General features: G+C 38.0%; 1 protein-coding gene across 2 annotated transcripts in view; it reads left to right on the top strand.

Annotated features, from left to right (window-relative positions):
* LOC116844729 overlaps positions 1-16,623 on the top strand; it is a 605,932-nt gene that overhangs the window by 74,433 nt on the left and 514,876 nt on the right. For both annotated transcript variants that reach the window (XM_032816654.1, XM_032816653.1), the window contains exon 2: positions 11,795-11,967. In XM_032816654.1, the coding sequence (XP_032672545.1) occupies positions 11,804-11,967 (164 nt within the window). In that variant the 5' untranslated portion in view covers positions 11,795-11,803. The remainder of the gene's footprint in view (positions 1-11,794; positions 11,968-16,623) is intronic.

Raw genomic sequence — 16,623 nt, 5'->3', positions numbered from 1 at the left:
AGAAATATGGAGACACGTGGGCGTCGTAATGATCTCTGCTTGCAACGTCGCGCTGATAGCTGTACGTCCGAAGTATCTCGGAAGGAATTACGAGAAACTTGGGATTCTCTCTCTCTCTCTCTCTCTCTCTCTCTCTCTCTCTCTCTCTCTTTGTGCCTGTAGTTCCCGTGTTTAATCGAAGCGTATTTTCGTGAAATTTCGCCATGTGTAGAATGTTGACGTTCTACGGGAATTTTAATCAGCAAATTTTTATCTTAACCCCCTCTATTACGCTACGTAACTTTGAAGTTACGTACTCGTATACCTACATTTTTAAAACCTGATTATGTTTGCTCGCCGCTATGTACACGGAAAAAAATTTGAGCTCGTGTAACTGAATACGGAACCAGACGAAAAACTCGCTGAGGAGAAATAATATCTCTGTTACCGTGACCGAAAATATTCGTCTGGACATGCAGCTGCATTAAAACTCGGTTGAGGTAACCGAGAGCAATTGGCTGAATAGAAACCACCTACATGAATTTTTCTGTTCCTAAAACCGAGTTCTCGTCTGGTCTCTAGATAATAGAAAATTTAGTTAGACTAATGAAGTTGTTTTTTGCGTGTATCATCATAACTTTACGGCAATTATATTGCCGTTAGACAATCTACCTATGTCAGTTATCAGTTCTTCAGAGTGCTTATTGTATGTTTGAGGATAATAAAATGTTTATAAAATGGAATGCAACGCTATTGATTTATATCTCATAATTAAGGTTTGATATTCTTCTGTTATGTCATTTTTTTTTAAATAGGAAAATTCGCATTATGCTAAGAGGATTGAAATCCCTTCAGATTCCTTGTGGGTATTTTTGGGGCACAATGTGCGAGTCAGCAATAGAGCAGACGAGAAGAAACTTCTTTCCAGAAGTTCGTTTTGAAAGTTGTTCGAAGGACGATATCCAAATTTTAAAGGCAAATTATTTTTATCGCTCTACACTCTTCTCGCTCTCGAGCGATAAGCATTTCCCGGCAGCGTACGAGTTCACCCCTACCCATCGCCATTCTTCCATCCCCGGTTTTACCCGCAGGCCCCCCGCGGGCTGTGAGTCAGAAGTCATATAACGACAAGGGGATGAGGTCGCGTACGCGAGAAGGTGCAGACCAACCGATTTGGTTGGCGTTACGGCGCGGCGCCCCGTCTGAACTGAGTTATGGCATCCATAACTAGCACCCACGTCTTTCATTAACCCCGCCATTGTCGCGTGTTCCGCGGCCGCGTTGTTAAAGGGGCACGAGGAGAAATCGTCGAGGGTCGAAGCGGGATACCTATTTGTTTTTCCTGCGCTCGTATTTGCTCGCCATATGTCCCACTTACTGCTCGTCCGAGCAACGCTCGAGGATCACGAGAATTCGCACGATATCAATTTGACACGACTTTTCAGATTAGGATCTTGATCGTAACAGATTAGTTAATTATTTTTCTTAGAATTAATTTTTGTTAGGAATGAATATTTTGAGAAAGACGAAAAGACAGAGAGACAGAGAAAAACAGAAAGAAAGATAGAGAAAGACAAAGAAAGACAGAGAAGAACATAGGAGAGAAAATAAAGAGAAGAGAAGAGAACAGAGAGAGAGAGAGAGAGAGGGGGGGGAGAGGGAGAGAAGTAGCATTTATTTCGCGCTCTAGGAAGATTTCCCTCAAGCGCAAAAGAGGAAGAGAGGGGGAGGAAATTTCATTCAAATTACATATTGTGAAAAGAAAACAATCGCGATCACTATTAATTTGTCACGTTCGACGAGAAATGGCTTAATCGTTTTGCCGTGCTAACCGCATGTGCGAAAACTGACGTGCTGGTAACGTAACCCCTTCTCGATAACAAACAACATCGATCATAATTCTGCGCGGAATACTTTGTCACATCTGTTGTACGGACAAAGATACGTATTCGGTAGGAACGAGCGTAGATAAACGATATCGATCCATCACGCAAACACATGAGAGAAAATTAGTTGACGGGATATGACCATCGTGTACACATACGTGTGTGTGTGTGTGGTAGTGGATCGTTTATATCGACCCTTTGTTAGAAATTAATTTCTCGTAAATGTTCATAAATTATTATGTCATATATATGTAAAACAAGTAAATAGGGAATACCTTGGGTGCGCTTTATGCAAAGCTGCGCATTGCAAAAGCTACTGACGAGTGACATTGAATTCTACCTTTCCCCGAGGATGCTACGGCAAATGCAGTTTGCTACGGGACAGTGTAGTTTTGCGTAATTGAGGATGCGGGTTTGAAGTGAAAATGAACAGTGGTTAACGGTGTTTTGAATTTGCTCTCTCCCTCCCGTCCCCTTTCCGCGAGCTTCTATTAATCGCATCTTCACCAATCGATAAATATGCCTGACTAGATTGTATGTATAGTTTAACAAGCACATAGAATTATTCTACCAATATAATCCCATTTTGTTTTCAATGAGATATAATTTAATGGAATTAAATTCGATTTAAATGACTGTCATATACGTGCGGCCGGTAATACCTGTATTATAATTGACATTAGCATAATTTCTGTTTCTCACCGATCGCGGATACTGCGTCGGATCGTGACAAAATAGTGCAATTAAAATTGTACTTATGTATGCGCCACCTTTCTGTTCTATCTGCAGTGCGCGGAATCAACGTTGCATTTTAAAGCGAGTGAACCGAGTTTGTGACAGTTTATTTGTTTTTACGTGTACAAACTGCCGCGTAGCTAAAAATATAAAATGTGCATATACGTACGAATTTTCACCAGCCGAGCGACTTTTTCATGAAACGGAACTCTCGTGTTCTCTGCCTACGGTGTTAAGATTTAATCAATTTGAACGTAAACGCAACTACTTAACGACCTTAGTCAGTCTTTGAGCGATGCTTAAGTCTCTACCGGAAGTTTAAAAAGGGATTTGAACTTCTGGCAAGCAGACACGTACATTATTCCTTTTTATTAGTGAAATTTTTAAGAAAAAACACATCAAATATTATATATCTAGTCTTATTAAAATATGACACAGCGAATTTGCAGTATGAGCTGTAAGTATTTATAGCTATTTGCAAACTAGATTTTTATGTTCATGTTGAAAATTTGCTGTGTCATACTTTGATTTATTTATATCTTGCTGCAAATGAAGTACAAATTTGTGGCGCTACAATACAACATACCAAACTTGCAATATCAGATAAAATTGGTTATACATTTCATCAATTTTACAATGTCTATATGTTAAGTAAATATTACTATTTCTTATATTGAGAATATTTCTGTTTAATTTTAAATATATACAAATATTTCTTAATAGTTTATAATAGTTATAAAATTGATATAAAATTGTTGGGTTGTTTTATTTATTCAAAGATTTCAATTATTTGTCTTTATTACAAAAAAGACTACTATTAGTGTATTCACAATTATATATTTCGTATTCCAAGTAATTATTTCGGTTAGATGTCTGACTGGAGGAGAGTAAGGTGAAGAAAAAGTGGGAGGAGTGTGAGGATGAGAAACGTGCTATATTTTTAGCGGAGCCTTTGATATAGCTGTGTGTGGGTGGGCTGCGTGGTTCCGCCGGCTTTTTAGTGTATAGTAAACATCGCTCGAAGATAAACTAATTTGTCCCGAATTTATAAAGTCTGCTCGTCTCGGGCCGCGGACAAGATACATAGATCATTTACTTGCTTAAACAAACATTGGGGGATGGGAAAATTGTGCGCGTGTGAGTTTTCCGGAAACTTTCTGCGCCACCCTAAATGCTTGTGTCGGTGGAATTATGCGGACGACATCAAAGAATATAACCAAAAGATATTAATCAGATATTTATTGCATTAAATAAGTTTTGCAACATAATTAAAATATATTGTAAAAGTATGCGGAGAAAATATAGTATGAGTACATGAAAATTAGATTTTTTTTGTGATGTTTTGTACATAGAGCTGGATTGTACTGAAATTATATAAATTACTATCGTAATAGTAAAGATTTGATGATCTTTATGCTCTGCTATACAATATAAAAAATTTGATACTACAAATTTGTAGTATTGATATGTTGTATCGTTGCGCCGCAAAAAAATACAAGTAATTAGAAAAATTTTGTAGTTAAATATGTATAACATTTTGAAACAAATATAAAGCAATTCCGGTCATAATTCTGTGCACACACAAGATCACAAATATGTTGTTACCATTTCCGCTACAATATTTTCTCGGTGTACAGAATTGAATCGTGATTCGCACAAAGTTTTTGTGTCCTTCATTCACGACAATAATGCATCTCGCGGGAGATTTTTTTATTTAGCATTCGTACATTGGAACGTGTATTCACGGGAGGAATATCGTCGGTGAGAGAAAAAGATACTCGCATTATGCAAGGAGGGATTGTGCGCCCATTCTCGTGAGATCTCATCGGCGGTGTTTAATGCAGCGTTATAAAGACTGGCATTACTAAACGATATCAAATTTCACGCGTGCACAATATTTGAATTCTTAATACACACATACACTAGATATCTTAATAATCAGAGGCATCGCAAGATTCTCATTTGAAGTTAATTAAGGCAATTTCATTTAAAGTTGATTGTGATTACATGATCTACTATTAGCTTTCAAATATGCTCGATTCATGAACTATCATTGCCTCGGTACTGAAAAGGATCTTTTTTGTTTTACGTTTCTCCTCTGTGTGTAACAACGAATGGCCAATTCTCGATACACCCTGTCTATTGACAACGGTGACTGTATTAATTTGCCAGGTTGCGATCGTGGCGATCCGGTGTTTGCAAGAATATGGGAAAGGCATTGATAGACAGAGAGAGAGAGAGAGAGAGAGAGAGAGAGAGAGGGAGAGAGAGAGAGAGGGGGGCGGGGGAGGGGTGGAGGCCAGTTACACGCGTGTCGCGCACGTGATGCTCCGATATGCGATTGCCATGAGAACGTCGGCCCGTGGTCACATGTGGCGATCGCATCGCGGCATGAGAAACTCCCGGCATGTATCTTCGGCCGTGTGTTGATACGAGTACGCGCAGTTGTGCGCCGATGATTAATAGGAATCGACAGAAGCCAACGCTACGCGACGCCTCGCGTCGCCGCCCGTGAAATATCGGCGATAAATTTTCCTTTGAATACGACTCCCGTGTCTTCCTTTTTCTCTCGCGAAAAAAAGACGAGAACCTTTCCTCTCGCCGTTCCTCCCTTTTCTCTCGCCCGTTAATAACGCTTTTCCGTCTTGATCCCCCGGAAGCTCGCGTAATAAACGACTGACGTGCGGGCGCGAAAGAATTAGGAGAGACCGTGAAATGTATTAACGGTTAGGAATATTGCGCGCGCCAATTGAGCGTTAATAATTTGTTACGTTCGCGCTCATGTCCGCCCGTGACGCGACCGGAGCCGATGATAATGCGCGAGATAATCTCGCGCCGGTCTCTATAACGCTGCATTAAACACCGCCGATGAGATCTCACGAGAATGGGCGCACAATCCCTCCTTGCATAATGCATCTTTTTCTCTCACCGACGATATTCCTCCCGTGAATACACGTTCCAATGTGCGAATGCTAAATAAAAAAATCGCCCGCGAGATGCATTATTGTCGTGAATATTACATATTAATTGGCCGGGATTAATTTACTGTATTCAGGATTCGCGATGAAACAGGTGGAGCAGCGATTAGCACACTGATGCTAATGCGCGAGTTAATCGCTTACTCTGTTGAATTAAACATCGTCCTGGCGTTTTCACCAAATATAAGTAAATTCTTCGAATTTGGCTGCGCCCGTCGAGTCGGAAATTCCTCTTCCTCGTTAATAATGTTTCTCCGCCGTTATCCTCGCCGGGAGATGTGCGCGTAACGAACACGCGCGCGTGCGTGTCAGTGAAAGAGTTAAGGGGGTTGGGCAGCGCGCGCTCTCTTGTTAGGAACACAATGTGCACGTCGCTCGCTGGATGAAGCTCGGACGTAACGTGTCAATCGACCGTTATTAATTTGCGGTATTCATTATCCTCGTAGATAGATAGATGGCGATTAGCGTCGATGATAATAGGCACAAATTAGTCATGCCGGCGTATTATGTCGCGTTAAACATTGGCCGCGCGTATCCGCCGAACGCGAGCGGCAGGTAGGAGGATCAATAATATGGACAGGTATTCGTGCGCGTTTCCCTCTGGTTTACGATGACGACCGGCTCGATCGATCAGATTCTTGCCGGCGAAGCTGAGCGTTATCTTCGCGTGTTCTCTCGCATGAGAACTCTGCGCCTCCGGCGTACACGCGCGTTAAATGCAGATTTTCATTTTACATGTTATGTACAAGAAACAGATGTAAATTGTTAAATTTACATTCAATAATACATTCAATAAACTGTACCAGAAGGAAGTTGTTAATTTCTCAAAGCTGTCTTCCGAAAGACGCGTTTTCGAGCTTTGCAGGCTGCAAAGCTGCATAACCACAATCTTTCTGTTTGGTCGCATAGAATTGCAAATGCTTATACACAGAAAGATGTATGCAAAGTTTTATTGTTATTCAGAGATATAAAGTGGTAGATACCGACATAATGCAACCTTCATATTTTATACTGTTTTTCAATTTGTATAGAATTGCAAATGCCTCTATAAAGTGAAAGTACAAATATCAATGGCGGAATATTTCATGTTATATATAAAAAAAAATAAAGATAAATTTATAAATATTTTTTTCAAATTTGTAACATGGAGTATTCTATCGCACAACTATTCTTAAGGGGATGCTGATGCTGAAAACTTTACCGACAGAATACTGACATTTTTCTGCAAAATTCACGTCGTGTTAGTTCTATAGAATTACAAAGGCTTTTACATAATTAAATTACGTGCAAAAAATAAAGAGGAACAGTGTTCAATATAAAACGAAAACGAGCAAAAATTTTAAATATAAAATCTCAAACTGTCAGTTAGCGTAATCCAATTTGCTTAATCTTATAGTTCCGCAGCTTGTAAATATTGAACGTGTGGATGCCCCAAACAGAACAATTTTAAAGAAAATTGCTGCACCTTTGCGATTCAGAAGCTTAAAAATATCCGAAAAGTTTGCAGAAAGATTTCTACACATGTGCATGGATTAGTTTTTTTGCTGAATATGATAAAACAACATTGTAAGTTCTGTATGTATAAGAAATACGAAAAAGATACCGTGATTGTGTTAATGACGATCGTCTTTGCATTATCAACATTGTTCGTCATCGACTTCAGCATCCTCTTAATTATAGATTAATACTTGACATTCTGACGGCCGCTGTGATGCGCTAATATCGTTATTTTTCTTATAAAAACGTATGGTATACGATACAATAACAACATATCTTTATATAACATCACATTTTTATAGTTCATTTACTTTATTTTATACAATTTCTTATTTTGAGATTTTTTATCTCTGAGCTACAATAAAACTTTACACACATAACTTTATAAATATTTAATACATGTATACATGTATTTACAAATTTTGACAGTTTTGTTATTATTTTTTAATCGCCCTTCTTTACTAAAGATAGCAACATCATATATTTCTATAACAACATTACTTAAAATATTGCCAAATAGTAGAATGACTTTTGAAATGACGTATTATAAATATTAGAAATATATTAGAAATGTAATTAATGTGTCATTAAAATATCATTTGACGTCATTATTGACGTCTCGTTGGGCTTACAATTCGAAGTCATAACTTTTGATCCAGATTCTAAATCAATGTCAAATTGTTGGTGTTCACTTCTAAAATATAGATTAATCTCTAATTTTTTCATCATTTTTCCATTACTTTTAAGATATAAGCAGTATATCTTTAAGCGAGCTCTCTCGAAATTCCCCGGCAATAAGCAGACGTTTCTCCACGTTAAAATATTGTTTTTCAACGACATTTAAAGCGCCAATACACGTGCACGCTAAGCTCGACTTATGAAGTATTATCGTACTTATGAAGTACGACGTTTTGGAGGTGATATGTAGCTCGATAGAAATCCCCAGTAACGGATGATTTAGCGTTGATCGATCGCGGTGTTAATATTCGGAATGCTCAAGTTCTCGGCAGAGAATCCTCGGCAGGAAATACGCACGGCTGACGACGACGCATTCACCGTCAAAGGTGCGGAAGTGAGGGTCACAAAGAAGTCCCGGAATCGCCTTCGGCTGGGTGACTCCGTGTCACGCGTGACGAGCATGTACGCGATCCTCTGCGTGTATACGCGACATATTGTTTTCGTGGTGCACTACCACGAGGGGAATTGTACTACGGCGCTCGTTTTGCACCTCACACCCTCTCTTTTTCTCTCTCTCTCTCTCTCTCTCTCTCTCTCTCTCTCGCGCGCCCGCTTTTGCATTCACCCTTCTCCGAGTTCACGCAGTTCCACGAGTGGGCGTTATTGTGTTACGATATACAGCACGGCAGCTTCGCAGGCTCCTACGGCGCTCCGGGCCACGGATTTTGGCGCAAACGTTATTATTTTTCGCAATTTGCTAAGCAGATGCTCCCTATTGTGAAGCCACCGGTCGGCGCCGCTCCGTTGCTGGGAGTTGATTTTCCCGCTCGTCTGCTCCGGTCCCCGACAGTCACCGAGATCGTGATATATTTCGTCTCCCTCCGTGCGAATTTTTTTACGCGCGAGCCCGTGCAATCGTAAAGTGTTCGTATCTGTGTACGAATTGCGAGACGTACGAATTGCGAGAGAAGAAAAGAAAAAGAGAGAGTTGAGCGTATAGCGAGGTAGAAAGTTTCAGCATGAGACGAGAAATTTTTCTAACGGCAAATTCAGCGGGTAAATACTTTAAGGTCATATAAATACCGCTTTTATGAGCAGGAATTTTATTTATTTATAACATTCCTTTTTATTGACTTGCTTTTTACACGACACATGGTTATTGCCGTATTTGTATACACGGTGAAAATATTATAGCAAAAATTACGTTAAAATTATATTTATTCTTACAGTGTAAGAAACAGTTTTTATGAAACTGGACAATATACTAAAATTGTAATATAAATTATTATTGAAATAATGTGTAAATTTGATAATTTACCTGGTATACGATATAAAATAAAAATTTCAAGTAATTATAATAGTTAAAAAAAAGAGTAAAAGGTTTTGTAGTACAAACGTGTATAACATTTTTTAATAAATATATAATAATTTTAGTCATAATTCTATATGGTCCAAGGGATTATAAGAATTTTATTGTAATTCTTATTATAATATTCTCTCCATGTATAACATAATTTTGAAATAAATCGTATAATAATTGTGATTGACCGCACTAAAAAGAAAATGAAAAAGAAAGAGAAAGAAGGAGGGAGGAGTATTAAAATAGCATTTTTCTAATCGCCTTAGTGGGAATTTTTTAATAACTTCCATTGTTTCCTCCGGGGCCGGACACAGTTCATTTTCCAATAATCTTGTTTTATTATCTGAAACCGTTATGGAGCTTTCCTCCTCCATCAAGTCGCTCGGGAAGAATTTTATCCTAGAACGTAATAAATTCTCTCCCTTCTTTCCTCTTTACCTCGGTACACGGCTTCTCGTCTCAAGTTGTTGCATCCGTGCGCGCGCGAGCGCGAATGGCGCGTATCCGCGCCCCGAAGGCTGAATATTTAAACCAACTTGCTGGCGCGCATTGTTTCGCCGGCATCCCCATCTCAGTGGACTACACACGTCGGGAAATAATGATCGCGCCGACCGTCGTTCTACCCTTCCTCCTTGTCTCCTCCTTCGCCGACGTCGCCCGCGCTCCCTGCGCCCACGACACCAAAGCATCCGCGACAATGTTGCACTACCGGCGAGATTGTAACGGGTGCATTTCTTTCTTTCGTCAACCATAGACTACAGGGTAGTCGAGAGTGGGAGGCGTCAGTTCGAGACGTCAGCCTCCTTCGTATCACCTTTCTCTCTTTTTTCTAAGGATAATCGCGAGATAAATTGCATCGCGCATAAATGCAACGAACGCGCAGATGAATAACTGAGTTCGCGCTTCGGCCGTTGTTATTAATATTTTTCATCCTTATTTATTCTTATTTCTAAACTTCAAAATGAACTTTCCATCAACGTAAACCGGGCTTATAATTCTATTATATGCGCGCCTTATATATTAAAAATTAATTAAATATTAATGTGTGCTCTTAGAAAATTCTGAAAAAATTCACGAAAGTTTATTGTAGCATCAATTAAATTCTCAAACTATTGAATTAGATAACAGTGTCTTTTGAATATTTGTTTTATATTGTTCTTTTTTAATGAGAAACTGTCTGTGTTAGCATGGTATATCTGAAAAAATTTAGTTTGTCTAAATTTGACTTATAAAAGAAATATTTTCCAAGTTCCTTAGTATAGAGTCTATAATTGAAAAAAAAAATGATAGAATAATTATCACTTAAAAAATATATAAATATACTAATTATAGTGCATAAAAATAGTGCATATTATAAAAGAGGTGGACACATTAAAATTAAAAAAATAGTTCGTGTATTTTTTGTGTTTCTATGGAATATAACACATTAAAATTAAAAAAATAGTTTGTATATTTTTTTGTGTTTCTATGGAATATATTATAAAATATAAATTCTTATAAGCGCATTATAAATACAAAGAACAAACATTTCATATTTGAGATAAATTCTAAAATAATTTTTCACAAGCAATTTATGCAGAGAAATCTTATGATTTCAGCTTCAGTTATTCAAACTTTCAAAATATTTTTATTTATACTAGAAAAATGAATACTAACAATAAGCAGTTTTTTTAAATTCGACTTTTCCTAAAGGAAAACTGGATTCATGAGCCGTTTGTGTCCGCTGTCGCCGTTGGACAAATGAACAGAAACTAACCGATACCAGGCCATCTGGTCTGTATAGGCTTCTTAACTATAAACTTTTTTCCGACTAGGAATCCGCGGATCAGAATGCGCAGGTTTCCGGGAAATCTCACGTAGTTGAAATTGCTTGAAAACATTTGATCCATAAATCCATTTTGAGACTTAATGGTGTCTGATATTTGAGGCTTTCGTGGCGCGGAGCAATATCTAGTTTAGCTTACGGTTTGATACCGTGTCTTTCATAGACTTGTTTTCGTGTTCCATAGATTTGTTATATAATCACGCCTATTGATAAATTTTGGGACGAATGTGACGTGTCACAACGCGCGTGTACGTATTGATTGGATTTTCCGTTCCGGACGCTTCTGCGGTATATTCCTGAGGTAAATGGTAACGTCACTGAATCGTATCCAGATCCGTTCGGCACGTTAAACTAGTTGGGATAAATGAAGGGAAGCAGATGCGCGAGAGGGGGAGCGAACCACGAAGTCGACGACGCACACCACGAGGCAGAAGTTTTAATGTTGCTAGTCACGCCAGCCGGTCTTTTTCGTTTTTCTTGTCAGTCCTTGCCAAACATTCGCTCTTTCGAAGTTTATCATCATTTCTCTGATGTTCGGCGCCGCGGTAGTTACGGAGAAGCGATACTTTTGCGCCGTGCTCGCAGACGGTTTTCTATTCATTTCGATTTCACGTTTTTCCGGTGACGTGTATTGCGTTTTCCGCAGCACAATATTGTTGATATAACGAATAAATTAAAGAAGAATGCATCGTAAATCGTTTATATACAACATTTTTCGACGTAAATTTAGCATGCTTTTTTTCTTTTTCTTCCTTTTATTTTGCCTTCACTGTTTGTCGCGATGTAAACAAATTCGCATTTCATAGTAAAATGCGAATTTGTCATTAATAGAACTTTCTATTTTATTTGTTTGCAGACACGCAACATGGAAGTGCGAGCGGAGAGACCGCGAACTGCCGGCCGAATAGCACCAACCGGGAGAGTTACACCGACAGTACATCAAACTGGTGGAGGCCGAAGGAAGGCTATACCAGTTCCGCCGCCGAGAGTGCCAACTCCTATGCCCACTGCAAACAATAATCAACAAAAGTGAGTACATTTTGAGATTACAATTGAACGTGTTCATGCGCGAAGGGATCTGCTCTAAGATTCTGTTTCTTCGTACCATCATGTGAAGATATTTTATGTGAAGATATATAATTATTTGTTCACTGTTTTCTTAAAGTGAATCAGTGAAACATCATTGAAAGCAGTAAATATATACTGATTTGCAGCTATAAGTACAGCACTGACACTGCTCAGTGCTATATTTATAACTGATATTAGTGACTATTCACTGATTCACTTTAAGAAAGTGTGATCACATTGTCGTTGCTTCAACAATAAGAATATAATGACTGTTAATACAAGGCCTATTGTCGTATAATAATTATTTACAATTACAAATAATCATACAAAATAAGCATAGTCATTTATTGACAACTTTCGTTTCCCTTTTTTTGTAAAAATATGCACAGAAAAATACTACTCTACTGTTAAGAAAAGCGATTATTCGGTTTACATTGCTTTTTTTAAGTAATAGTTATCTACAATAAGGAACGTTATTTTCTCGATAACAGTCTCAAAATATACTCATTGAAATTTTCAGAGAAGCTTATTATCATGCACTTCAAAGAAGAATTTATTTTATTACAAGAATATTATAAAACTTTATTGAGGGAAAAGTCGTTTTGACTTTATGCAGTAGGTACCAATCGAATCTTTAATTTAATATAATTAAAACTATTAAATTTAATACAATAATTTCACAATTTAATATCCCTGATTGAAATGCTGAACTTACTGGCACTTAGAATGTATTTTGAATGCATTTGAAGCATATACATTGATTCATATGATGAACACATGACAGACATGCGAATGTATAAGCTTACGAAATATTTGAAACAAGTAAGATTTACTTGTGAATGCAGCGCGTATTTTTTCACATCCTGAGATACGAAGAATCAGTATCTCGGATTCGATCCTCTCCGCTAATCCCGTTCGAGCCAGTCGTGCATGGAGATGTCCATGACTGTGACTCGATCGTGTAATCCGCAAGTTTGCGAAACTTCACATAGCGACGATACATCGGGGTCACGCTCCTCCAAACTCGCGCAGCGCGCAACACGCTAATGCGCCCATTCGTTCGACGACACGGCGTACAACTTTGTCTCGCGGTTTAGCGGCGGATTTTACAGTGAGTTTCTAGTCGCATCAATTCCTCGCGAGGGTGGGTGGCTGCCATTAAGTGCGTCGCACTAAGGTGCAGCCGAGGGTGGCGCGGCACGGAGTACGTAGGTACGGCTGATTAAACTTCGCCAGCAAGTGCAAGGGTCGTCGCTGCCCACTTCGTTGATCTCCCGCACCAATCTGCCTCAGCCAAGCGTTGGCTCGTGCAGAATCAGGGATTTGCCCGCCGCTCGCGGATAATACCACCCCCGGAGATGTTAAGCTTTCGCGGTCGGCGTATTTTTCGGGGATAGTGTTCGCCGGGGTCGGGGATTTTCAGGGGTAGTTTATCGGACCGCCGCAAACTGCGCGCATAACAGTTGAGCTTGATAATTGAAGAGGGCTGAGCAGACGAGTCCGGTGCGTATGCTGCAGAAGTGCCTGCGACGCGTAACAATTTAATTAGCGGGGAGGACGCGTTGATCTCTCAAGGCTACCGTTGAACAATTTTATTTTACATGACGTTGGGGAACGTTGTCTATGCTCACATGTTTTTAGCTCTTGACTGTTCATTACATATTCTATTATGCTAATTTTGCGCTGTTTGTTTGTAGTTTTCCACTTTGACTTCCATTTGACTCTCTCCCAATTGTCGGGAAAGCTTTGGGTGAGTGACGCTTGCTCTTCTGACCGTCGCTTTTATCTACCGTTAACTGCAGGCACAACACTATTGAATTTCTTTTTACAAGACAATATGTACTGTATGTTGGTTTGAGCACCGGCAGCATATTCCCGGCGGTATGTCTTCCGGTATTATTTTAGTATTGAGAGTATCTTTCGTATTTCGAATTTGCGAATTATGTATTGCGCTGAAAAGGGTTGATTAATCAATCGAACTATTTATATTAAAACCTTATTTTTATATTAAAACCTTAAAAACTTATTTTTCTTATATAATATTAAGTCACATTAAACTCGCATACGACATCCTGCGCTTGATTCCTATTGGCCTTTTCTTATATATTTAATTTTATCTTATGCCTCTGCTGTTTTACGCTACACACATGTTGAAGTCCTGTTTTAAGAAAGAAGCCCCACTCTTAGTTGTAAATTGTTGCATTGTCGAAACAAAAATGTTGGACAGTTTAATTAAATTTGATGAATTAATATAAGAAATATAAAATAATTGTCCAAACCGTTAAAGATGGAATTTTAGAAATCAACACAAGTACAAAATCATAGTTTATCAGATGATGTAAATAAGAAATCGTTGGCTTTAAACAGATGTTTTGTTTAAACAAGACAAAGGAAGCAAACAAAGCGAGAGAACGATTCCAACAGCAATAAAAGTGCGACAAGAAGGAACTCAGGGCTCTTCAGCTTTAGTCTTTAGGCAAAGCAGGTTAGCCATTCGTTTGAAAGTATCTTTATCTCTTTGAAATCTTTAGTCTTTAGATGCAGTTAAAATTAGTTTTGTAAATTATCAGCAAGTTTAGAGGTAATTATTAATGTAACTTCCCTAGCAGCAAGTCCGATATTTTGATAAAAATATCTTACTGATAAACTGCGAGTTAATTAATCAATGAACATACTGAAAGTAAGAATCGTTGGGAATTATTTCTACTTTGTCATTTCTCGATATTATTTGCGGTACGACTCTTACACTAACTTCTAGAGTTCGTAATTGACTTTGGACTAACATATATTTTCACGCTTTTCTCGTTTTCTTCTCCTTCGCGAGGTCGCTCTCGGGTATGTCGCTCAAGCGTACTGTGTAATTAAAGTTCTTCCCGTCTAATCAAGACGTTTTCTTCTTGCGCTGGACTTGAAACCAACATCTTAGACAAAAAGCCAGCAATAATAAAAGCATCGTCGGGAGAAACGGAGAAAGAAGTGCAGTCTCGCGTTGTGTTACTTACAGTCAATCATCGACACCTCGCGTAAACAATTTTAACGAGTTGCAGCGCGTAATTAATTATTACGTAATTGTGCTCTTTTCCTCCGATAAAAACGGAAAACGGTGAAAACTGCACAGAGACGGCAGTGTGCAACGGCTTGTCTCGATCGTACATCTGCACCAATTAAAAAGTATCGTTTTCCCTTTAGAGAACGCTAACGAGTGTAGCACGGAATTTTTTGCATAATCGATTTGTGCAACATGATGTTTCATCTTTCTTTTCTCGGCAGTAATTTATCCGACGTCCACGGATTCTTTTTCTTTAATTCTTCCGAGATGAGTTATACACAAGATGTCCCGTTTTAATTGCATATTTCAAATATCTTAAAAAACGAGACGTTATAGAAAAAAACTCAAATCAAATGAATATCTTTATTGATATTCTATATTTTAAATACTTTTGAATATAAGATACGAAATATTCCGTAAACTATTCACTTTTTGATTACCTCATCTAAATGTTTTTTATACATAGAATGAGGAGAGAGATCGATCGCGGTGATATTAATCTTTGCACACTGGTGCACTAATGAATCTAAATGTAACAGAATTCTGTTTAAATTTTTCTATGTTTTTATCTTTTACAACATGATCGATTTCACCCGTCATTCTACGTACGAAAGTATTAAAGTTAGATTATCGAAAAATCGAAATTTTACGAGATACTTCCTATCTGCGACGAGTATTTGAATAAAATAAAAATACATCTCGGGAAGATAGTATCCACATTTTGCGATGATTTTATTCTAGTAATTTTATATACAGAATGTGACTGGAGGAATTGATTTATGTTAGGAAAATTATACACGGAAAGAACAGTATGGTTGGTCTACACATAAATCTGGTTATGCCAATCAGATTCAGTAGTAAAATACGGAATAACTTATTATTAAATAATTATGTAATTACCTAACTAATTATGTGGTTGCTGCAATCACAGAGCAATGGTTGAGTTATAGTGGCGATATATGATTACTTCAACCAGATATCTATGGTGAATGTCACTCCAACCGATTTCTGGTTGCTACAATTAGGTTACGCGTAATTACATTGATGTAGTTAATGTATCAAAGCCATACCAATTATACACACTATCATCATACAAATATAACTAGAATGATGTAACTATGCTACTCGAAACTAAATATCCTGCTTAGCAAATCTTTTTTTCCGTGTAAGATTCTATTTAAAAAAATAAGGTTTGGCAAATCTTTCCTGTGTCTATATAAATTTTATTTAACACGCTTTTTTCTCCTATAATGCATTTTTTATAAGTTTTTTTTTTGATATTTTGGATATGGAATTAAAATATGACAGGATATATTTTGCAGTAAACTCAAAAATTTATGTTGTGTTAGTATTTTTTCGTGCGAGGAAAGTCATAACATATTTGAAATTCGTCTGAAAAAGTGGGATAAGTTAAGCTGGACCCCGTCAAAATTTCAAAGCTTGTCGAGATTCATATTCGTAATTACTCGGCTGGACATGAACGCGACATGTAGTCGTTAAAAGACTTTAATCTCAAGCTTGCAACCTAGAGAGAAAAAAAGATAGATAGATATAGAGAGAGAGAGAGA

Source organism: Odontomachus brunneus, unplaced genomic scaffold (assembly GCF_010583005.1).
Source record: "Odontomachus brunneus isolate Ranch 3 - 2012 unplaced genomic scaffold, Obru_v1 Obru_scaffold_045, whole genome shotgun sequence".
NCBI lineage: Eukaryota > Metazoa > Arthropoda > Insecta > Hymenoptera > Formicidae > Odontomachus > Odontomachus brunneus.
The sequence above is the reverse complement of the archived record's forward strand: the minus strand, read 5'-3'. Positions and strand labels throughout refer to the sequence as shown.